This window comes from Ctenopharyngodon idella, chromosome 2 (assembly GCF_019924925.1).
Source record: "Ctenopharyngodon idella isolate HZGC_01 chromosome 2, HZGC01, whole genome shotgun sequence".
Lineage (NCBI taxonomy): Eukaryota > Metazoa > Chordata > Actinopteri > Cypriniformes > Xenocyprididae > Ctenopharyngodon > Ctenopharyngodon idella.
In genome coordinates, this window is record NC_067221.1 from 7774536 (window position 1) to 7790672 (window position 16137).

The 16137-nt window shown below is 39.1% G+C and overlaps 1 protein-coding gene across 6 annotated transcripts in view; it reads right to left on the reverse strand.

Annotated features, from left to right (window-relative positions):
- Nucleotides 1-16137, reverse strand: part of rasal2 (RAS protein activator like 2) — a 92215-nt gene that overhangs the window by 3546 nt on the left and 72532 nt on the right. For 4 of the 6 annotated variants that reach the window (XM_051880666.1, XM_051880645.1, XM_051880682.1 and 1 more), the window contains 12 exons: nucleotides 12149-12302; nucleotides 10955-11053; nucleotides 10287-10841; nucleotides 10068-10212; nucleotides 9788-9932; nucleotides 8316-8552; nucleotides 7638-7839; nucleotides 5644-5843; nucleotides 3245-4205; nucleotides 3037-3168; nucleotides 2753-2955; nucleotides 1466-1553 (listed from right to left, as the gene is read on the reverse strand). In XM_051880666.1, coding sequence (XP_051736626.1) covers nucleotides 1466-1553; nucleotides 2753-2955; nucleotides 3037-3168; nucleotides 3245-4205; nucleotides 5644-5843; nucleotides 7638-7839; nucleotides 8316-8552; nucleotides 9788-9932; nucleotides 10068-10212; nucleotides 10287-10841; nucleotides 10955-11053; nucleotides 12149-12302 — 3121 coding nt within the window. Of the gene's footprint in view, nucleotides 1-1226; nucleotides 1258-1465; nucleotides 1554-2752; nucleotides 2956-3036; nucleotides 3169-3244; nucleotides 4206-5643; nucleotides 5844-7637; nucleotides 7840-8315; nucleotides 8553-9787; nucleotides 9933-10067; nucleotides 10213-10286; nucleotides 10842-10954; nucleotides 11054-12148; nucleotides 12303-16137 lie in introns of all 6 variants that reach the window. The other 2 variants (XM_051880654.1, XM_051880646.1) reach the window with 2 other exon arrangements.

Consider the following 16137-nt stretch of genomic DNA (forward strand, 5'->3'; position numbering starts at 1 on the left):
AGGCCACGCAAAAATGAAACTGTCATCCAAACTTGTATGACTTTCTTCCTTCTGTGGAACATAAAAGAAGATACTGGTAAACAAACATTTTTGATTCCTACTGACTTCCATTGTATGGACGAAATATACAATGCAAGTCAATGGGAACCAAAACTGTTCGGTTACCAACATTCTTCAAAATATACTCTTTTGTTTTCCTCAGAAGAAAAATGTATACAGGTTTGGAATGAAATGATGTTGAGTAAATACTGACGTGGGTGGACTATACCTTTAAATATTAATTTAATAAAAATTTACATTTAAATGTAATATATTATTCATGTTACATACAATAACATTTTATATTATTATATCTAACATTTTATAAAAAAAGCTATAGTTTGTTAAAAATACACATTTCCAGTTATTGGCATTTTTTGTTTTGTTCGCTTACATTTTGCAAGCTAACTGTTAGCCTGGTAGCTTAGCCTATACCCCCATTCAATTAATTTTTTATACATTATTTTATACATTTTTGTTTGATCGATCAAACAATGTTAAAAACACAAAACCAGTGTTTACACTGTTCTTAAAGGGATAGTTCACCCAGAAGTGAAAATTGTCCCATGATTCACTCACCCTCAAGCCATTCTAGGTGTATATATCTTCTTTCAAATGAACACAATCAGAGATATATTTAAAAATATCCTTGAAAATATCCTTTTGAAGCCCTAAAAAAAATCCATGCATAAAAAATAACCCATACGGCTCCAGGGGGTTAATAAAGCCTTTTGAAGCGAGGCGATGCGTACAGACAAGCCAGTTGATATAGTTCGTTATGTTGTAAATATGGATATTTTTCTTACAAAAACCCATTGCTTCACTTCAGAAGGCCTTTATAAACCCCCTGGAGCCGTATGGATTAATTTTATGATGAATGGGTGGATGCATTTTCTTGGCTTCAAAATCTGAACTACTGGGTGAACTATCCATTTAAGTCAACCTACAAATGGCTGTGTTATAGTGGTCTCCACACATTACATTTGGATAGAACATCTTTTAACATTGAAAAACTACACACTTCACCTTTAACCATTGTTTTATTATATCGTCTGAAGTGGAGAGAAACAAAATGGCTTAGAGGACTAAGTGTTGCAAAGGTTCAGGCCGGGCATGGGTGTTGGAGTGGGGTGCGCTTACATAAGCCTAGCTGCTCTGCAGGAGCAGAACTGTCTGCTTGTACTTGCCTGCTGGTATTACCTCAGTTCCATTAGCGACCTGGAATTCAGTAGGACACAGTAACAATGAGCCAGTCAGCAGCCTGCTTTAATACCATCTGAGGTTTAGCAGGGAGTTCAAAGCATACCACTGTGCAGCACACACAGGCCAGCACCTCACAACCAGACAATAGACTAAGATGATCTCCAAACTCATACTAAAGTTCCCTTGCATTTATCATGCTGGTTAATATGGACATCTGCATTACCTGTGCATCAATTATCTTCTGTTTGGCATCTATGACCGCCTGCATCTCCGCATGGTCTCTCTTCAGTTCTTCTTCTACGGCCATCAGCCTATGAACCACAAATGACAACACCCTGTCAGATTTCACATGGTTGCACAATTACAAATCATTTTTTTTTATTTTTTTTTTTTTACATATTGTGTATATGATGAATTAAAGGTCAAATGGAAAAAAAAAAAAACTTAGTACTAAATAAATTTTACTCAGCAAGGCTACATTAAATCAGTTACAAGACATTTATAATGTTATAAAAGATTTCAATTTCAAATAAATGCTATTTGTTTGAAATGTCTATTCAAAGAATAGAAAAAAAAAAAAATGAATCGGAACGGATCACAAGTGGACGCTAAATTCAGGTGTGCACATGGTGTAAAACGTTTTGAGCTTGTCCACTTTCGACCACTTCCAGAGGTAGTCGAAAACGCATTCGACCGGATTGCTTTCGTAGTGTATACGCTCATGTGGTCGAATGTGTTCAGCCAGAAAAGACATTATGGGAAGCGCTCTGGCCAGACGGGATTTAAACTTTGTTGGCTGAAGACCCAAGTTTGGTTTGAAGACGAAAAACGTACCAAGCACAATGTTCTCTCACCATTCCTGATTTCTAACACACACTCACAGCGTTCGGCATGATTTTGTTCTCTATTTTTCCGTCATCTCCGGCCGTTCATATGTAAATTGTGCAAGCTTATTTTCTTCAGCAGATCGAAAGATCTGAACAAAACCCATACATATTCCTGCCCATAGACCCTTACCTTGAAGAAATCAGGACAGAAATGGTTGAAAGTGGACAAAAGAGACGGAAAAACACCAGGTGTAAACTGATATGTCTCTCTCATTTACTTGTGATCCGATCGACCAAAACGCATCTTAATACCAGGTGTAAACAGGGCCATAGTTCCCACAAAAATATTGAGCAGCACAACTGTTTTCAACATTGACAATAACAATAATAAAAAATGTTTCTTGAGCACCAAATTGGCGTATTAGAATAAATTCTGAAAGATCATGTGAGACTGAAATAATGCTGAAAAATTCAGCTTTGCCATCAAAAGAATAAATTAGGGTCTCCAGACCCCAGATTGAATGGCTTAGATGACCTTTAAATGGTTAAACAGCAAACATACAGATATCAAAGGATTTTACTTGATCTTTACTAAATGTTGTTTTTGCAATTAAAAGTGTACGATTTCCACTCTTTAATGAATAGTGCAATTTTACTCATACTCTGCCTGTTCATAAACCCACCTGCAGATAATACTCTTCATCTGGCTGTCTTTCTCTTCCTGCTGTCTGCGCAGACGGTCCTCGCTGTCCTCCAATCGAGCTTTGTATTCCAAGAGCAGCTTCTGCATCTGCTGTTCCTGCGCCAGTAGCCGTCTCTCATACTCCTCGAGTCGCCGGCTAGACGTCCGCAGACGCTCCTTCAGCTTTGAGATCTCCTGTTCGTACTTTATAGAAGAAGAATAGAACATGTTAAAACCTTTTACAATGCTTATTTGCAGGCATTTTTTCTTTATCGAGTTTAGTACCTTCTCTACATGTTTGGCATCGTCTTTGCTCTGGCCTTCCTCTTCCTCATCTTCATATTGGCCGTTATTCAAGACCCATGCAGCAGTTCGCTCCACTGGAGACATGGTGACTGACTCTACAGGTGACTGGACCTTAAAGACACAAGCAAACAAAGCATTATTTGGGCTCAAACATTTAAAAATAAAGCAAACTCTCTTTCCTCTTTACCTGTTTGTTGCCTCGCCCTCCTGGTACCGAGCTGTCTTTGGAGCACGTGGACTGCTGCCTGGATCTCTCACCGCTCGGCTGCATGGGTTCTGTGTTGACGCTGCTGCTACTACGGAGGGAAGCGCTGTGAGGGAGTGACCTTGGGGTTCGCGCCCCTGCGTTTCCTGCCACCAGCCCCACTCCTCGACTCTGCTGCTCCACCTTCACGATATGTGCCGTACCCGCGCTGCTCTGCCTCGGAACAGCCACCACCTGGGCTCCCGAGTGCTGGTCTGCCAGGGGCGGGTGCCAGCGTGCCGTGGGAGGAGGTGTCTCCTGCCCCTGGATGCTTTTGCGACTGAGTTCCTCCTCCACGCTGCTGGTGGAGGGCATCCGGGCTCTTGGAGTGGCTCCCCTGCCACCTGACGCGCTGGGGCTGGCGCTCCGAGAACTGCCCGTGCTCAGGTTCTCCGAGCTGGAGTCCGGCTGCAGGGACTGGGCGGAGTGCGTGGATTGGGTCGAGTGCGTGGATTGTGCGTGCAGGTTGCTGAGGTGGTAAACGGGGTTTTGGAAAGACAACGGTTGCAGGCTGCGCTGCTGGCTGAGGGAGGGGTGGATAGGGCGACGCACCTGCGGGGCACTCTGGGGCAAGTTGTCCCTCAGCTGGGGAACTTTCGGATGGACGGGGGGCTGGTGGAGGTGTGGAGGAGGGACAGGGCCGATGGAAGCTTGAGAGCCCACTCGGCCTAATCTAGGAGGGGTTTCATTGAGAGGGTTGGGAACCGGATGCCCCTGTGCCAGGTAAGAGTCCTGCAGGTCCATTAAAGATATGCTGCGTCCATTCGGGAGTGGGCTGTCTCGCTCCTCTTTGTCAGAGAAGCTCATGCTGTGCGTGGAGGACTGCTGACCCAATAAAGGATGCTTCCCTCGGACTAAGGCCTCCATGTGCTCCTGGACAGGAGATTTGATGCTCCTCATTTCACTGGGGAACGAGATATGCAAGAATGAATATATGAGAATAATGCGGTCATACTATGGCACATGATTCAATAGTCAAATTCAGTCTCAGGTGTTTCGGAGATTCAATGTAACATACAGGTACAATACATTGGTGTGACATTGCATTGTGATCTTTCTTTGTCCTATAACCATTGGCTTTCTCAGAGAAGTATACGTAAGCTTGCCAGCCATCTGTTATGAAGCCTTTTTAAAACTGTGATGAAACGGAAGCTGCAACAGATCTTTTATTCTTTATTTTGAAGTACATCAGAGTGAAACGGATTATGGCAGGGACTCAATTCCCTCAATTCATCGGTTGTTGATTGGACAAAGATTTGAATGCGAGCTTGCAGTCAATTGTAAGGAAGGCACTAGGGTTTAAAGTCCCATTGAAGTGCCTTGAAACGCGCAGTATTGTTCAGTGTGTTGACAATTTCCACTGAAACAGGAGGACAGGGCGGGACATATCGAACAGCTCCTCCCCTTTTTTTAAATAGCCAATAGCGTTTTGTTTATATCACAGCTCAGCCGGCTTGGCCAGAGCCGTTAAGCTCGGTAAAACCTCAGTTTCCTCCAAATCTCTAACCGTTTCTCCCCCTAATCTTCTCCATAATCGCTTTAAAATATAGCATTCTGTGAAGAATTCAAATGGGTCCAATACATTTTGTGGTCTGCGCCGACTCGCGCATATGATCCTGCTATCGTGTCTCTGGACTGGAGCTGTGGCGGTTCACATGACACTAACATGAAACCAGACTTAATTTTCCCGAATTGAAAGCATATTTACACTGTCTGAATTGTTCCATATCCACTATATAGTGCACTATATGCCATTCACCATGTAGAAAGTAGTCATTGTTTGAACAAGTGACCGATTTCAGACGCATCTCAGGGTCTATTTATAATGTAGGGGGCGGGACGCTTCAGATTCTAGAAAGCATTTGATTGGACAGAAAATCTGATGAGAAGCTTAAGTGTAGAGCGATGTCATCAAAATCACTGATCCATACTGGCAGAAGTCAGAGACTATAAGTTTTGAATGCTTATATCTTCTAAATGTGAATTTTGTCATTGTTTTGGAGCACACTAGCTTATAAATAACAGGCTAACATATTCATACTAAAAGCCAAAAATCTTCAATTCTGATTTCATGGCGACTTTAAGCGGAGTCAATTTTAATTAAAAACATGGTATCAAAAAAATTAAACATTCATGGATGAATAGTTCAATGACATAAGATCAATAACATGCCTTCAGAAGATAGATTTTTTTTTTCATGCCAACTTCAAAGTGATTTTTCAGCCAAGGAGGTCTAAAGATATGTGAACCTCTATGATACATCTTCCTTAAGTATGGCGTTAGAAGATTTGGAATGTAGCACAGGAGACATAGATATCAAAATAAAGAAAATTATGTCCTACCTGTCTGCTGGGTCCTCAAATATTCTCTGCAGTCCTGAGGACACACTTCCACTGATGTCATGAGTGGAGCTATGGTCCTGAAAGCGCCTGAGCTGCTGCTGGATGGGGGTGGGACTGGACAGCGAGCGGGTAATATCGCCAAGGATTCGCGGCAGGGGCCCCAGTTTGGCCACCGTCGCCTGCAGGAAGGAATTGTCACCCTGGGTTGGTGCGTTACCATGGTAACCACATTACGGACCACAGAGGGCAACCACATGGAGCCCGAGAGTTTGAGGGTGCAGATGGCAGATTGGTGGGTTGGCAGGAGGTTTTTTTTTTTTTTTTTGGTTGGTTGAGATAGTAGGCACCATAATGCATTGGTGGTAGGACAGCATTACCATGGAGACACAGTGTGTCGGACAGGAAAGGGTGGAATGTATAGTGGCATGGGTAAAAAGAGGAGAAAACAAAAGGAAAAAAGTCAAATTAGGGATAAATAAAAGAATAACCAAACACATGCTTCTACAAAAATGACAAAAGCCATTCCAAAAACAACAAACCAAAAAACAAGGTAAAATGGTCAAATGCAGGGCATGCATCAAACAACAACAGAAGGTTATGTCTGAGACAAGATAAAAGAAAGGTTGAGATGAATTAACTCATGACAGGAAACCAAAACATTGTGCAGGGAGGTTTTAATCGCAGACCAAACAAAACCATGCTCCAGACGCAACAGGTCGGCAAGAGTTAGGGGAAGGGCACGTGGGAATGCGTGAACGCGCTGTGTCCAATGCCATCAGACAGACTGTTTCAGTTTAAACAGGGACACTAACCTCGAGGATAACCTCTAATAATAATAACAACAATGCAAACAAGTGCAAAGCTTTTTTTTGGTCACACAAAGCCCTTAACAGTACTGTAAAGATAACATTTAAAATCAGCTACATCCTTACAACGTTTAGTGGGGATCAAGCGTTACTGACATAAAGCACACAGCTCAACATAAAACATTTGCGGCAATACCTCTGAGGTATGAAATGTGTTTCCTGATTTTGAGACATGGGCGCTCTTAATTAATACTTAAAGGGTTAGTTCACCCAAAAATGAAAATTCTGTTTTTAATTACTCACCCTCATGTCGTTCCACACCCGTAAGACCTTCGTTCATATTCAGAACAAAAATTAAGATATTTTTGATGAAATACGTGAGCCTCCGAGACTCCAACATTATTACCACATTCAAGGCCCAGAAAGGTAGTAAAGACATTGTTAAAATAGTCCATGTGACTACAGTGGTTCAACCTTAATGTTATGAAGCGACGAGACTTTATTCAACGATTTCTTCTCTTCCCTGTCAGTCTCCTACGTTGTTGATGTAGTGTAAACAGTGCAGCATTTCGAGTTCTATGTCAAAACGCCGGCTCAGTATTGGCCTACGCTGTTCACGTGATTGAACACAAAAAGTATTCCGGTTGCTTCATAAATTAGGGTTGAACCACTGTAGTCACATGGACTATTTTAACAATGTCTTTATTACTTCTCTGGACCTTGAATGTGGTAATTACATTGCTTTCTATGGGAGATAAAAAGCCTCTCAGATTTCATCAAAAATATCTTAATTTGTGTTCCGAAGATGAATGAAGGTCTTACGGGTTTGGAACAACATGAGGGTGAGTAATTAATGACAGAAATTTCATTTTTGGGTGAAATAAACCTTTAAAGGTGCACTCAGTAATTTTTTTTGTTTATGTCAAGTAATATTCTTTTTGTGCATGTTGCATTTGTAAGTATTGTTCATTTCTATATCTAAAACTTTTTAATGAAGAAAAAATTACTGAGTGAAGAGGTTTACATCTCTGTGGTAAGCAGGTGCGTTTTTAACCCCCTGTTGTCACGTCTTATGAATAAATAGAACCTCAGCTGTTGTAAATCTTTGTAAAATCAGACTTTAGCCTACAGTAGATTTCATTGTAAGAGGTATTGTTGCAGTATATAGATTTGGAGGGATTGCAGTACCTTGTCCAGTTGAGACACTACCTCCCACAGTAGTGCGTGAAGCACGGACAGCTCGCGGCCCAGGTCGATGTAGCCCTCAAAGCCTGGGGTGTTGGAGATCGTCTCAAGATTTGAGATCTCAAGCAGAAAACGTGTCATACCAGCCCACTCGTGCTCCAGGAATTCATTCATGAAAGCCATGTACTCTTCTTTGTTCCCGAATCTGATGTAACAGAGAATAAGAAATGCATGAGAAATTCCAAAAGTGCTCGAAGGCAAACAGACACTGAAGTTTTACAATGACTGCATTTACATGCACAAGAATATTACAAAATTAATACATAACATTAAATCAGAATTTGGTTATTTTGAATATGTAAGTATCATGTAAATCGCTAATCTGATTGCTCTAATCAAAATGTTACTTAAGTTCCAATTTTCACATTTAAATTTGACTCAAATTCCTGTTTTCTAGTAATGCACTGTTAGGATTTATTTTGGCCGATACAGATTTTAACAAACAACTATTGTCTGATTCCAATATCACTTTTGTCATTAAAATAGATTACTGTTTTGATCATGTTTTAATATCCGTGACCGATACATTGTTGCATCTCTACTATTTCACATTCAAAATGCCAAAAATCTGTTTTGAATTTTATCTAGTAAACATTTGAAAATCTAGTATTCATGACATACTTGGCAAAGTTAGCGAGATTCTGGATGACTTTGGCGATGAGGGTGAGTGTTCGTGAGGTACGGTCGTCTGGGTATTCCTGCATGAGACTGAAGAGGGATGGGGACATGATGGCAGGGCACAGGAAACGCAGGAAGAGTGATGCGCTAATTAGACGCTGACTGATGTCCTGCTTCCCTCGAGCTTGACACTGCTGCTTCCATGATGCAAACACCTCCTTCAGTTCCCGTGGAAACACACTGTACAGTAAAGGGTTAGGATGAAACTAATGCAACTACAAGCATGAGCATATGAACAAACTACAAACAAGCACATTGTAGTTGGATTTGTAGTTACCAGTAGAAGCATTGTGAACTACATAATCATCCTGGCAAAAATCTTACATATACAAAAGTTCAAAAGTTTGGGGACGGTAAGATTTTTTTATTAAATGTTTTGAAAAACCATGATAGATTATTTCAGGATACTTTGTTGAATACAAAGTTCAAATGATTGCACTTATTTGAAAGAAATCTTCTGTAATGTTATAAATGTCTTTACTGTCACTTTTGATCAATTTAATGCATCCTTGCTGAATAAAACCTATTGACAGCAAACAATAGAGTAAATCTGAATTTTTTAATTCTAGGAAAATAAATATATAAAGAACGCCACCAAGTTATTCAACTGGAAAGGTTTATAATGATCTAATCTTGATTGTATTAATCTTATGACCTTTCCAGTTGCTTATGATTTCTGAATAAGAACATTCTTATTTAGAAATCATAAACAACTGGAAAAGTCATAGAAAATAAATAACATGCATAAAGTAAAAAACATTATATGCAGATTATACTCACAAGGAGTAATTTATATCAAACATTTCAGCTGAGAACAACTAGAAAAATTTCCATTCAACGTTTTATTAATTTCCATGATATTTTCAGGACCTTTTAGTTTTAGATCGGTAAGATTTTTTAATGTTTTTGAAAGAAATCTCTTCAGCTCACCAAGAATGCATTTATTTGATCCAAAATACAGCAAAAACAATAATATTGTGAAATGTTTTTACAATTTAAAATAACTTTCTATTTGAATATATTTTCAAATGAAATTTATTCCTGTGTTGGCAGAGCTGAATTTTCAGCATCATAACTCCAGTCTTTAGTGTCACATGATCCTTCAAAAATCATTCTAAATATTATCAATGCTGAAAACAGCTGTGTACTTTTTTTTTTTTTTTTTCCAGGATTCTTTGATGAATAGAAAGATCAAAAGAACAGCATTTATCTGAAATATAAAGCTTTTGTAACATTATAAATGTCTTTACTGTCACTTTGATCAATTTATTGCGTCCTTGCTGAATAAAAGTATTAAATTCTTTCATTTCTTTCAAAAAATAAAATAAAATAAATAAATCTTACAGACCCCAGACTTTTGAACGGTAGTCTTGTTTGTTATATTTGGTTCAGTTTTGGAATTGAAAGTTATTTACCAGTAAGAGTTGATGATCTTGCAGAAGGCCAGCTCACAGCACATCTTCAGGTTACTTTGGTGCTCTGGAAGCTCACTGCTGGAGCACTTTGATGGGTCTACTTCACAATTTTCATCCGACTCATACAGGGCTTTAATAAACTCTCCTACAAAGCAGAAACAAACATACAGTAAAGGGTCTTAGTTATACAAGCTTCAATTAGCAACGTTTTCCCAGAGGAGAGCAGGCAAACAGCACAATCAACCTCCTTTTAAAACACCAGGGTAATCCTTTAATTTACCTAGTGCATCATGTAGGTACTTCTGTCCCACCAATTTGAGGTATTCTTCAATGGCTTTGGTGGCTAGCGTGTTCTCTCTAAAGATCAGCACATCATGGTCAGCGCAGCGATCCACCTCTGACATCACCAGATCCGTTAGGAAGTCCTAATAAAGACAGTTTAGTCAAACAAGTGATTTATGGCTAATTAAAGTTAATGAGAACTTAACTGGCATCGTACCTTCGCCCGTCCCGTGCTCTGCAGTATGTGCACGAGCGCGCTGGCCATCTCCTCTTTGTTTTTCACGCTGATGACGGGCTCCAACACAGAGCACAACATGGTATAGTTGTTGGTCACAAACTCCGCAAACTCCTTGTACTGCTCCATGGGCAGGATAGAGACTGTCTGGAAGCGAGATTTGATGCGGATGGAGGGGCCTCCACCTTTGGCTTTGCTGGTGGTGGGGGTGCTGACCGGATACCATTTCTCCACAAACTGCCTTCCCATCACTCCCTGCACGGGGATGTTCACCAAACCCACGTAGTTGTTTTTGTCCTTTTTCTTTTTCTTATCCACATCACGGTAGATGTGTACAGTGATGCTCTTCATGGCTGGAAGGCCGGAGAACTCAAAGTGTTCCCCCCAGAACAGGCAGTCGGAGCGGGTTTTGCTGGTGGTGCGGGCGTACAGCATGTCATCCAGACACAGCTCACAGAAATACTTCTTTTTCGGTGGCAGGTCTTTGGCCTCGATGATCCACAGACGGAGGACGTTTTCCGCCCGCCGGCAGTTGTCCTGGTGATGGAATGACACTGATTAAACCACAGCAGCTCATTTTAGGTATGAAACAAGCATGCGTGGTTTTGTATTGATTAAAAATGACAAAAAACAAAGCATCTGATGGTCACCTTATTAGGCTGCACAGTCCTCTTGAGGTTCTCCATCCATTTGTCCCGTTCAGCAGCAGAGGAGCAGCTAAAGCACTTACTTCCACCTGAGTACGCCACCTACACGAGGAAGGGGAGAAATTCAGCAATTCATTCATAAAGTTTATCGTTCGTTTAAATAATATGTTATAAAGAACTGAAATGCATCCATTATAACCCTGTGTCCAGTTTGACTGCAGTTACATTAATTTAGCAGATGCTTTTGGCTAGGGAGGCACAATATATCGGCCACCATATCGGTATCGGCTGATATGTTCTTTTTTAAAGTTATCGTTATCAGCACAATAAGAAAATTTGGCCGATATATCAATGCCGATTAATAATGGATTATTTCCTTCAGCTGAGACACTTCAGATGCACAATGTTCACCATGATGGTTTTGAATGGCTTGAAATATGAATGGAGTCACTTCACAAAGTGCAACTTGTGCAGCGCAAGTTTGTCATATAGGTTACATAAAATTATAATGAGAAGAACATTATAATTGTGTGCTTGGGATATGGCTTTTAATAGTGAAACTTTGTTTTTGTAATCAGCCTCTCAAAAATGATATAAAAAATTGGATTTAGAATTCTCTGCCAATATATCGGTTATCGGCTTTCAAATATAAAGAATTATCGGTATCGGCCAAAATTTTCATATTGGTGCATCCATACTTTTGGTCAAAGCGACTTACAAAAGATCAATTCAATACCATTATATATTCATATATCATGGTATGTTAAACAGGGTTCACAAAATATAAATGCATAAAAAGTTTGGGTTGAGAAAGATTTTTTTAAAGAAATTAAAACTTTTATTAAGCTTGGATGCATTAAAAATGACTGTGAAGGCATTAATAATTTTACAAAAGATTTAAATTGCAAAAGAATCCCAAAAAATGTATCATGGTTTCCACAAGAATATTAAACAGCACTAATGTTTTCAACACTGATAATGATACGTAATGTTTCTTGGGCATCAAATCAGCATATCAGAATGATTTCTGAAGTATCATGTGACTATGAAAATTAAAAATTAAAAATTAAAAATTAAAATATATTCAAATAGAACATTAAAAAAAAAAAAAAAAAAAAAATCTTACCAACCCCAAACCTTTGAAAGGGAGTGTACATATAAATGTCAATTTGATAATGCTAGAGGCAAAGTTTGTACCTCAAAGCAGAAGTCTTGTCCTAGAATGCTGCTGTGTAAAGGTTTGATGTAGACGTCCTCCTCCATACTCAGATCCAAAGCTTCAACAGCACTGCCTGGACTCAACAAAGATTCATGGGAACAGGACTCCTTCAATTTGGGCAGGCCTCGTGACCTAGAACAGCACACAGAAATAACAGAAACCTTAACTTAGTTACTCAAGATTCAGCCAGATCACTTAGTAATAATTACATCCTCTCTTCCGATTCTGATATTTCAGTGTCTTTCCTCATTAACTACACAGTGTCCTCAGCCTCAGGAGATTTGAGATGCAAATAAGAACCATGACGAATGGTTTCTGCTCAGAAAGAATCCTTATAATTTCCTATGAACTTAAGGTTGAGGTCATTCAATAAAAAAAAAAAAAAAAAAAAAGAATTTACAGGGTATGGCCACAAGGAGGCAGTCAAACATAAGAGAGTGAGAGTTTCAGCGATAAAAACAATAATATCATTTTATATATATACACACATACACACACACACACACCCATTTATACTTCTTTACTGTAGTTAAAGCAATATTTAATATATAATCTCTGACATGCAAGAAACTACTTCCAGAATCTCACTGCTTTCAGAAAGAAAGTTTATACCTACGAAAAACAACTAAAGATCCACTTGAAGGAGTATCCCAAGAGCATATCAGGATATTATCGCATTCCTGAAAAGAAACGACGACTCCAATCAGGTATTATGCGTTTTCACTTCATTGTTTGGTGCAGGTGTAGAGCTACTTCACCGTAGCTCAGGTGAGGTTAAAGAGGACGGCAGAAAGCTGCTGTGATAAACAAGAATGAGGGCTGGCCAATGCAAAGTCCCCGTGAGAATGTTACCATGGGGACCGCCCTATGAGGAGCTGAGGAGCGAGGGATGAGTTGACTACACAAACATCTTAAACACTTCCACACACACATATACACCTCACACCTGCACTACCGCCACACTTGCACAGCATACACACCTTGACATTACTCACATGGTTGGGCTTTGTGTTTAATGAGGATTCAGTCATTAGATGAGACCAGAGGAGAAAAACACAATCATATCTACAACATCATACACACACACACACACACCCACCCACACACACACACACACACACACACCCACACCCACACACCCACCCACCCACACACACCCACACACCCACACACTGAAAGAAGTCTTTTATGCTCATTAAAGCTGCATTTGTTTGATCAAAAATGTAGTAAAAACATTAATATTGCAAAATATTATTATAATTTAAAATGACTGTTTTTTTGTTTTAATATTTTTTAAAATTTAATTTATTCCTGTGATGGCAAAGCTGAATTTTCAGCAGCCATTCCTCCAGTCTTCAGTGTCACATGATCCTTCAGAAATCATTCTAATATTCTGTTTTGCTGCTCAGAACAATGTAGAAAAATGTTGTAACATTATAAATGTCTTTACTGTCACTTTTGGTCAATTTACCAGTGATGCATCCTTGCTGAATAATTTATTATTATTTTTTTTCAAAATAAATGACTAAAAAACAACACCACTGACCTTTTTTTTTTTTTTACTTTTGAACAGAATATACAATGTACATGTCTATATATATCTCTTTTTGTTTTAAAGTTTACAGCTGCTATAAGTTTGAACCCAATGACACAGCACATACGATCAGACAGTTGGTCACACAACATGGACTATCCAGGAGTAAAGTGCCCAGTAAATCTGCTGGCATCAGTTTCTCTCCTTATGAGAAATTGTGGTGATGCTTGCTGACCAGATTACCACAATGACTGGCCTCTCATCTGGCTCACATCCGGCTCACATCCCAACAGAACTCAAACACAAGATCAAAACATCCATTAAGTGATCTGCCAGTCAGAATTACATATAATTCAGTAATAAAGCCCAGATATTGTGGAATAATGCAAAAGACAGCATGTCTTCTCTGGTTGTACGAAAAAAGTGACGCGCAGTTAGTAAAAAAAAACTGTTCAAGTTATTCTGAATCAGTCTAATATGTAGTGTTGTCAAAAATATCAATATTTCGAAACGTATTGATACTGAAATATCTCAAACGGTTCCAATACTCCTTTTCTGCAGTATCAATACACCAATACCAGCTGCGTGTTCTCGCTCTCTTCTCTCTGACAGCGAATTGACACACACCCGCCTCCTGTCACTCACTCGTCTCATTCGCTCCAGTTGAATAATGCTTGTATTGCACATAATTTTACTCATTCCCGCAGGTTTCGCGCTCACATCAAAAGCGTGTGCACCACTGATCACTGACCGCTGAAGTAGCTCTCTCATAAAGCCGCCTCTCAAACAGTGCGCGAGTACCAAACTGACTTCTTTTTCATGTCTTATTGTGCTTAAACAGTCAAATACATAAAAAAAAGTCAAAATGCCAGTCTTGCCTAGTATTCAGGTGAATACAATCAGTTTTAGAACATAAATAGTTGAGAGAAAACGCATATTGTGTAACAGTACATTGGATCCGTGCATACGCTCTTAAAGTGACAGCAGCCTAATAAACCTGCTGCTGTCTGTCATGTTAATAAAAGAACAAAAGACAAAGAAAATCACTCGCTGCTCATGACTGAATAACTTTTGTAACTTTAATTGTAAGCATTAATCTGTATTTAATTTTTACAATGAAAACTATCCAGTGTTATTTTACTTTTGATTACTTTCATTTCTGTAGTATGCTTACCTGAATACTGTTAGACAAACCTGAAAAAGTTAAAGCCATGTTTATTTCATTTGTCTTTTTATTCTATTGTATTTATTTATGCTAACGTTTGCAATTTGTTTATTTGTTCTTATTTTACTACTGACTGTTTACTGGTATTTTTTTGTAAATGTAGTTCATCGATTCAAATAAGCTGCGTGCAAGCTATTACAACAAAATGACCCAAATGTACAAAAAAAAAAAAAAAAAAAAAAAAAAAAGAGAATAAATGATCTGTATGCCACTATATATGGCAGTTTCCCCGAAAATGATATTGTATATCAATATTTTTCAAGGAAATTCCAGTATCGTGACAACACTAGTCTAATGAATCTTTCACCAAATGAACTCACTGAATCTGTACGCATATTTACGGATTTGACTCACTTACTGAACCTTCCAAATCTGACTTTCAGCCACATCCCAAATGAACTGCTTGTAGCTTGTCAGACTATATGCAACCGCATATGACAATGTGAAGTTAAAGATATCTGTCCATCTATCCATCTCCTCCATCCTACCAGTATCTCTTTCCATCTCCATTTACAGAGGCGTGGTACATTGAATCGGACAGCTGATGCAGAAACAGCAGCTTGACTCCTGATGCAGGGCTCACTTCCAGCTCTCGATACGTTTCACCTGCGCTGACTCCGACAGCTAAGCAGATCAGTGCACAGTCAGCCCGTATCTGGACACAGCTCTCCCACATTATCCAGGAAATCTGATCAGTCCGTCGGGACTGCGGTGCCACATTCAAGCTCTTTACAGTCAAAGCTTCCAAGTCTACTATGAATACAGGACTAGTATTTTCATTCAGACCACATAGTGAGAGGTGATTCTGCTACAGCAAAGGTCGATTACTTCAAAGCCTCTAATGTGCTATTTACATTTCCCTTTCAGCTACAAGTTCAAATGTTTTCTCATAGCCAGCCATTCAGCGAAGCTAAGAAAGCAGAAAACTGTGGTCTTATCTGAAAAGAGGTTTAGTTAGCTGGATGCTCTTGGCACGTTCATAATACATGTGGCAACCAATTGAGTTCGGGTGCATTTTCTTTGGCTTTGTTTAGCTTTTCAGTACATCTAACAAAACATTTTGAAGCCTAAAATGCAAATGAAATCTGTTTCAAATGCACTGTAAAAATATTTGTAATAAAGCTGTAAATTATAAATGGTTTAACATATTATAATTTCACTGTAAAATACTGTCAAATTGCCATATAATTTATAGTGAAAATAATAAA